Below are 8,698 nucleotides of genomic sequence, written 5' to 3' on the forward strand. Positions count from 1 at the left end.
GGGGAGCGAGAAGAGGGGAGGGCTCGAGAGCGGGGAGAGGACGAGGAGAGCGAACGAGCTGAGCGGGCGGCGGTGTGGAGTTGCGCTGTCTCCGCTCGCAGGACTCTCCCGGCCGGGCACGGCAGCGCGGAGTCACGCAGCGGGCAGCGGACAGGGGCTGCCACCCCCACCCCCCACAGCCGCACGCACATCGATGTCCGCGCCTGTGCGATTTGGGCTGCGTTGGAAGTAGCGGGCGGCAGACGGCGAGGAAGTCTCGGCAGCCAGCTCCGCTGTAGCCCGCGCTGTCAGGAATAGCGGCGTGAGAGGAAGAAAGGCCCTGGGGCACTACACCCTGCCGCCGAGTTCCCTGCGCCAGCCAGAAGGACTCCAGCTACATGGGCAAACGCCTGGACCAGCAGCCAATGTACCCCCAGTACACCTACTACTACCCCCACTATCTCCAAACTAAGGTAGGGCGGCGGGCGCTGCGAAGGGCAGAGGCTGCGGGCTCACCCCGTTGCCTGCCCCTTGCTTCCCGGGCTGGGGAGCAGCAGGCTGAGGGCGGCAGGAAGGTCGCTGCCTGCGCCTGGCTTTATTGATTTATTCTCATTTTCTTTCTTTTTTATTTATTTATTTATTTTTTTTTCAAGGGCCGCTGGCGTCGGCCAATTCCTTTTATTGTTCAGTCTGAACGCTATCGCGATGTCGGGCAGGTAGCATGCTTATTGTGGCACAGGGTGAGGGCTGCTCTGGACAGCATCAGGCATGGAGGGCTGTTTCAGGGGCTGTTCCAGCGATCCCTCCAGTCCCTTTGGTGCTCAGAGGTGTTTTGCCATTAGAAGAGCTGTCTGTGGAGCTCAAACTTTTAATCAGCTGCCTGAGAGATGTTGTAAGGGCTGGGGAGGATGAGGAGCGGCTGCCTGCGGATCTGGCGGAGTTGGTGGCAGTGGGTTGCGCTGCTTTCAGTATCTCATTGCATGGAGAGGGTGAGACGGCCGCACTCTGCTGCGCTAAAAGGGTCTGGAAATAGAGGGCAGCTACTTTCAGAGCATGTATCCGCTCACGGGCTCTTTCTTTTCCGTCTTTCTTCCCGATTTTAAAAATGCCAGTAGACCAGAGAGCAGGCCTGTGTCTTCAACAGGGGCTGAGCAAGGTTGCTGCTACCTGGCCATGAGCTGGTTAATTAAAGCCTCATTTCTCTAATGTCATAATGTCATCGTACAGCAGTCTGCTTGCTGGAAAGATTTCCTGGGTGACCGAGTGATGGTAATAGAAGAGATCCCTAAAACTAAAGTTTGCAAACCACGTTAGGATAAAAAAATAAAAAATAAAAATAAAATAAAAAAAAAATAAAAAAGACTCCTTGTGAGCATAACCTCACAGCCACAGATCACCAGTTTCAGTCACTAAAGTAGCATCCTTTCTGGGGAAAAAAAATAATAGCCAGGGCACACAGACATGCCTCTGCCCCTGCGTACACACGTGGTGGATTTAACACATGGGACCTTTGACGTGTGCCTGCGTGTGTGAGGTGCTGGGGGGGGGGCTGACTGTGCAGACTCTGAAGCACATTGGTCTGCTCGCAGCTCTGATGGCGAAGTTATATTGCCCCGTTAATGAAATTACTCTCCCGTTAACATTTATGGCCAGACTGCTGCATGATATAAATTAACTAATTGTCAAAACTGGGAATCGGGCTGGTCTGAGTCGTGATGACACCAGAGCCACTCAGTATGATTACAGCCTGTAATTTGTCAGAGGGTTACCTCTCGTTTGTTCTTTCTTTCATTGTGTCGTGCAGATTTTTTTATGAAACTTAACCTCTTTTTAATTTTTTATTGGAGTGGTTTTTATTGCTTTTTTTTTTTTTCCCTTCTTTTTCTTTCAAGGTCGATCCAAATTGCATTTTACCTTTGTGGCCATTTAGTGTGTATTGTTGCTGTTGCAGCAGCAGCCCCTCAGTAGCTTGCCTGCGATATTGCCCATAGCTTTAACTGTTTGGGGGATTGGGGGACGCAAGCTGATGCTATTCCTCAAAATGTGGCAAGCCAAGGACATGAAACAATTGATGGTGTTTTTTTTGAAAGAACAATAGCCTCGAGTATTGGAGGAGAAATATTGGACATTCCATGCCTTTTACTCACGTAGCTTACATTTTGTCAGTCCTGTTTTCCTCTTCTTTTTGCTCTTTCTATTTTTAACTTCGTAGAATGAGCTTTTTAAGGAAATAAACCTTGCATTTGAGCTTAAAATAGCAACAATATATTTTTAAAAGCATTAGGTTAAAAAAAAAGCCACGGTACGGAAAAGCTAAATTAAATGCACTTTTATAGCTGGTATATAAAATTATCAACCCGGTGAAAAGTCATGTGTGTCTGTCTCCGCACACATTACTGCAAGGACAGGTAACACTGCAAATCGCTGCTATGGTTTATATGATGCTAGTTTTCTTTTTTTTTCCCTTGCTCCACGTGAAGTGCATGCGTAAAACCTAAATAATAAACACGTACACACATGCATATATGGAGACACGTGTAGGAGTTTTTCCTCCTCTATAGAATTTAAGAGTTTGGAGCAGTGCAGACAGGCAGCATCTGGATTTTGTTACCTTAAAGCTAGCCATCAGCTTCTGGGACATTTTAAAGCAGTTAGATCCATTGTATGTCTAAAGCTAATATTCGGGTAATCAAATAACATTGTGGTGGAGAGCTGTATCTTTTATCATGCCTGTTTGTGCAACTCATGTTAATAAACCCCTGCGTGACTCCAATTGTACTGCGAACTTCAACTTTTTATTTTTTCAGAACTCTCCTTTGTACCGAACATTGTAGGATTCATCTCTTAGGAAAGAATGTCTTTTCGTGCTTGTAGTCATGTGTGCTGAGGGGGGATGCATTCATTTGTAATTAGGGAAGAAATTCTAGGGTTTCTTGTGCCATTTGCGTACAGCTTGTGAAACACTGAGTGGCAGCGTGTTAAAGTTCTGAAATCTGTGCTCCGCGGCATGTCTGGGTGAAGCGCCGCGTTGTGCTCTGCCTGCTCTGTGAAGTACTCTCGGTTGCTCTCTGAGAAGCGCTGCATTACTGTGCACCACGTCCTTCTCTTGGGGGAGCACGGAGCTGCCTAAGATCTGAGTCTACAATCTGTGCTTGTATCTTCCAACGTAGCTAGCACATTGTTATGCTGAAATGGTGTAAATGAATAGCTATACGGGTAATGGGATTATAAATAGGAAAAAATGGATTCCATATGTTTGCTTGATCGGTTTAAGTTTTTTAAGTGTTTCATGGCCGTTTCTGCAACATGAAGCACGCACTCTTATTATTCAGTTTACTTGTGCTTCTTAATTAGCAGATGCCACCACTGAAGCTATGACTTCAATTGCAGGTTTAGACAAACTCCACGTCATCCAAAGCTGAAAAAAAGAGGGGCAGAGGCCGCCAATTTGTGAGACAATTGCAAGGAATTCAATATGTCTCTTAAGGACAAGCGTGGAGTTGGAGGAAATATAGAACCTTATTTTTCTCGTCTTGACATGACGCTGTCTGACAACTGCAGTTTGGAAGTGCGGTGTTTGAACTTCTCCAGGCAGATCCTGGGAGTGGGGTCTCTTGCTGAGAGTTTATTTCAAAAGAAACATTTTTTTTTTCTTTTGCTACTCTTGTAAGTTAAAGATAGTCATACGGTCTTGCTGCAAAGAATATTGCAAGGAGCTATGTTTGGTTCTCGCATACTTGATGAGACCCATAGGAAGTTTGCATTAAATTTTGAGCTGTTAAATAAATTTCCTTAGCTGCATCCTCACGGATGGCGTAACTACTCAAGCAACTGGTTTACAGCAGTATGTTGTAAATTGTCACATATAAAATGATAACAAGACCAAACCTTGCATGGAGGTCCAAATGTATTTCTTTAGTTTCCTGCTTGCCAAAGCAAATTCTTTTCTTTTTGCCCTTTTGCACAATGGAAAAGCAAAGCTGAGCAACATTAACTTTCGTGTAATGATGTGAAAAGGGGGGGTGGGGGGGAGGAAATCCTAAACTGTGTGAATGTATTTGAAAGAGTCTCTTTAATTTCGTAGATGCAATGTTTTATCTTTGTCCTCTGCAGCTTATGATTAGACCTAGTGCTGAGGAAGCTCATTCAGCATCCTACAGAAAAACCCTGAATCATTAGGGTAGAAAGGAGAAAGTATCACAGTTACCTGCAGACAGGAATTGCTTGTTTTACGATCGTTGTACCTGCTTTTGGGGTAAAAATATGCCTGTTTAGCAGCTATTTCTGTGCCATTTGCTTTCATGCATTCTCCAGATATTTCCTATCTATTAGTCATGGTTTGGGTTGGGAGTTTAACTCTCACGATGTTGACTCTGCTGCCCGGTGAGGAGGCTGAAATACCTCCAGCACTGGCATTGGCTGTCCCCACAATGTATGTTAATCCCGGTACGCCCGATGCACACTTGGCTTCTGTCTGTATTCACAAGCTCAGTTTCCCAACGCCTACGTGAGCGCAATCCTTTCTTTGCGGGTGTGAGAAGAGCGTGGCCCAGCCCGCAGGCAGGAAGGGCTGAATGAGCGTGGCCATGGAACGGCAGAGACCTGCCCCACCTGAAGAGCAACCACCTGGGGAATGCAAACAGGTGTACCCAGCAGCACTTCAACTCCAGAAAGTCACTTTGTGAGTGCACGTTTGGGTGTGTGTGTTTGGACGAAGTCCTCTGTTTTGTTTCGCTTCCTCTTTTCCTTTTTTTAGGGCATTCTTTGGCACACAGGGAGCAGGGACCTCGTTCAGCTGCACGCCACCCGGCCGCCTCCCTGCTCGCTCCACCGGCCGCTTTTAGAAAGCGTATTTTTGGAATCAGTATGGAGCTCTCTCCTCTCTTCACCTCGTACCTACCAATCCCGTGCTTTTTTGTCGCTCGTGTTTCTGCTGAGCGAGTTTACGGTGTTCCCCGCTCTCGGCCATCTGGCCCTGCAGAAGGCCTTGAAGAGAGCGTTCCAGCCCCGGCGCTGCCTGACAGGCCTCCTCAGGCTGGTGGTGCTCGGGGCCTGGTGTGAAGCAGGGGTCAGGTGTAAGGAGTAATTCATCAACCACACACTGATTTCAGGCTGCATTTCCAACCATCTGCAGCTTGGATTGCTGCCAGAGCTCAAAAGTCTAGCTGGAGCCCATGTGATAGTGCCAGAGTGGAGGCAAACACTTGCAAATAGAGGAGTGCATTTCGAGGAATGAAGTTGATTTGCACTGAGCCCTCATTGGATTCAGCGTGGTGTGGCGGTGTTTTCAGTGCCTCCGAGAGCTGCCTCAAGGGCTCGTGAGTTTGCTGAAGTGCTATTTAAAAATGTGTAAGTCTAGTTGTAATTTTGGCAGAAGCATTAATACCCAATTCTAGTATTTTTGCCAGTTGCTTTAAACGGTAAGGAAGGTGAAAGTGATGATATTCTGAAAAACACAGAAATATATGAACTTGTTCATTTCCCATTATTGTTTGTCATGCCTGAGTAAAAGTGCTCTTGTTGCTGTAAGGGTCACCATGATATATATTGAGATAATGTTGAATCTCTTTGTTGGTCTTTCTTTCATGTGGTTTCTCATTGTAAATTTGTTGAAACACAAAAAGCGGGAAAAGAATGTCCAAATTCTTAGTTTTTTGGACATTTGTATTCCTGTGTGCCACCTGGGTTTATCTTGCAAGGATACGTGTTGCTTCCATAGGGAAAGTTTTAAGTTACAAGCATTTGCCAGGTTAGGCTACGTATGTGCTACTGTATCTATTAACACCCAGAGTTCGCTATAATGTAGAATAGTTGATACAAGGCACCCTTCAGAATTACTAACTTGATTTTCAATGCCTTGTGGGCTTTCACAGTTAGCGTGATGTTATATTTGTACTTGAATTCAAGTATCATTGTGAAAATGGTCAGGCTTCTAGCTCCTAAATTTCCGTGAATTAAAAAGTGGATAAGAAAAGACGTTTCAAGCAGGATGCCTGAGTTCATTTCAGGTCTTGCTGTAAGTAGCCTGGATAGCATTCTCTCTGCATGTAATTTCAAGCAGGGCTTTTTAATTATTATTATTACTATTATTTTTTCTGGTGTGGGGAGGTAGGTTTCTCATTATCTGTACTCCAGACAGGGACTTCAAGTTCACTTGCAAACAAGCCCATTCCGGAGTGTCCAGGAAGGGGAGCAGATTTTAAAGAATGAGTTGGCTGTTCTTATAAATTTGTTTTGTTTTGTTTTTCTTGAAGAAAAGTCTTTTAATGTTAGCATTTTATGTAGAGGAAAAAATGGTTGATGTGTCTCCAGAACTTGCTTCCAGTGCTGCATTAAAATTGTGTTTTGTAACAGTCTCATCAGCTACAGCTGTATGTGATTAAATAGTGTAATATCAAAAGCATGTGTGAATAAGAGCTTTTATGATATAGTTGTTCCATACCAATGACTGCAGATGGGCAAAGAAGAGAGGCTGAGAGCAGTGATTTGCTCAGATACTGTCAGTGTGTATGTTGCGAGTCTTTGCGTAACAGTGTTTCACAATTGCTTTCCCACTCCTATGGGCAAAGCTGAGTGTTGGAAGGGAGTTTAGGAGTAAGCTTTTTTCTGGAAGAGCTGCTCTCACTGTGCAGTGCATCATCCTGAGAGCTGTGCGTGCTCATGCGGAATATTTCCAATATGCAGGATATTTCCAATATTTCATGTAGTTGATTAACAGTAGTATTACTGAACAGAAATTATAGTCATAGAGATCTGTTCTGCTTCCCTTGAAAAATCAAAGAACTTCAAAGTTGTCCTCAGTAATGCAGAATCGGTCCCACAAAGCACATTCTGTTCTCTGGGGTGAAAACCAGGGCAGCTGAACATACAGAGTTGTGTTATTGTTGTTGTTTTTTATTTTTTAAAAACACAGATTAGGAAAGAAACAAGAAGTGTCAAAATGATGCTGTGTTGTACAAATGAGTAGGGACACATCTGATGTTTTAACAGCATTTGGGGCTTTCTGTGGCTATATATATTTTTTATCATAACACTGTTTATTCTATGTTTATACTAATTTATATCTTTACAACAGCTATTTTTTGTGTTTTTCCACTCATTCTGTCTTTGTCTCTCTTTCTCTGCTACGTTGAGATATGATTTATACATAGTGGAAGTCTAATGGAGTCATATGAGATGTCTGACATAGAGCCTGGTGCCTATAATGAAGATCAGCAATTCCTGCACAAGAGGGAAGATGGTTATTCCACAATAAGTAAAGGATAGAGCAGAGGACTTGTTTTGCTTTTATTTGTATGGCTCTTAAGATAAAAATACTGTGTAGCTTCTTCAAAGTTTGAAACAAGTCAGTTGTTTTTTTTTTTCTGTAGGTCTTTCCTGACAATGCAGAGTTTCTATACGGAGAAGTGAAGCAAAGGTTACTTGCCATATCTGTAGTCCCATGTTGGAAGGTCCAGCTGAATTCCTTTGCTGTACTGTCTTTCTGATCACTGGTTTACAGTAAAGCCTAATCTCTTCTTCTAGAAGTTTTTATTAGCTGAGTGACTTTTCAGGCCTGACATTGTCAAGTAAGAGAGATTATTTTTCTCATACTTTTGGATACAGTTTTTTTTTTTTTTTCCTTCTTCCCTGTTTGTTTCAGTGCTTGTTTGCCCGTGACAGTTGCGGGAATAAATTTCCTTCCCACTTATTAAACGTAGCCATTTATCTTTAAAAAAATAAAATAAAAATCTTATTTCTAGTAAATTTATACAGATTAAATTGTTTGGACAGATTTTCTATAAGGGCTCCTCTGCTAATTGTATTGACTTCATTCAGATGCAAATGAGTGAAATAAACCACGCAATCTATAGAGATCATAGTAGGAGCCAAAAGATGCATACAATTGCATGTTTACGATGTAAAACTCTCTGATATTTTGTTCCTTATTGGTGTCTCTTTGACACATGTTTTTATGGATAGTGCCATGTGGTTGGTGTCGATTTATAGGCTGTCATGTAGTGGAAATGATGTCAGTCCTCTGTAATTCAAAGTTACCCAAGATGGAAAGTCGTTGAGCAGATTTGTGCCCCCAGATTAAGTCAAGCAGCAATTTGTTCTTATTTTGTGAGTTTGCATTAATAGATTAAATCCTAAAGGTGCACTTAAATGCTCTGTTTCACTGCAGGGTGCAGGACAGGCCGATGCAGTGCCCATTTAACCTGCTCGCAAGAAGTGCTCTGGTTATCCGAAACAAAATGCACTGTTGTTGGGTTGGCTTCCTGGGTGTGAAGCTGGCAACCTTTGCCTCGGGCCTCCTGGAGGGCGAGAGGCAAACTGAAAATACAGGTGCTAAGGAAGAGAGGGCAGGGGACTGGTATGAACGTAAAGACAAAGCCAGCAAAACCTTGCGGTGGTGCGATGGTGACCCATGAGAGAGGGAACAGAGGGGACATCAGCTGGAGGCATTTTGTAAGAAGAGGAGATAAGGGAGCTGGGTGTACCGCTACATCACAAAAGGTTCTGAAGGCTGGGTATCCATAGTTACAGCAGGAGAGTTAAAATCCAGATTTTAGGGACTCACCTGGTGTAATGTCCTCCTTCTCTTTCAAGAAGAAAGTATCTAGCAGTTCTTAAAGCTGGAACGATGTGCCTGTGTGAATTCCCTGATGCTTGGAGAACTGCCTTTTTAAAGTTTGCTCTATTTTTTCCGTCTTGTTATAATTTTTCCAACTGTGGG

At 43.7% G+C, this 8,698-nt stretch overlaps 1 protein-coding gene across 10 annotated transcripts in view; it reads left to right on the forward strand.

Annotated features, from left to right (window-relative positions):
• Positions 1-8,698, forward strand: part of RBMS3 (RNA binding motif single stranded interacting protein 3) — a 609,095-nt gene that overhangs the window by 159,448 nt on the left and 440,949 nt on the right. For 5 of the 10 annotated variants that reach the window (XM_021386136.1, XM_021386138.1, XM_021386137.1 and 2 more), the window contains exon 1: positions 7-452. The exons of the other annotated variants lie outside the window; for them this stretch is intronic. In XM_021386136.1, coding sequence (XP_021241811.1) covers positions 378-452 — 75 coding nt within the window. In that variant the 5' untranslated portion in view covers positions 7-377. Of the gene's footprint in view, positions 1-6; positions 453-8,698 lie in introns of those variants that run through there. 10 annotated transcript variants of the gene reach the window in all.

The sequence above is a fragment of the Numida meleagris genome, chromosome 2 (genome assembly GCF_002078875.1).
Source record: "Numida meleagris isolate 19003 breed g44 Domestic line chromosome 2, NumMel1.0, whole genome shotgun sequence".
Taxonomy (NCBI): Eukaryota; Metazoa; Chordata; class Aves; order Galliformes; family Numididae; genus Numida; species Numida meleagris.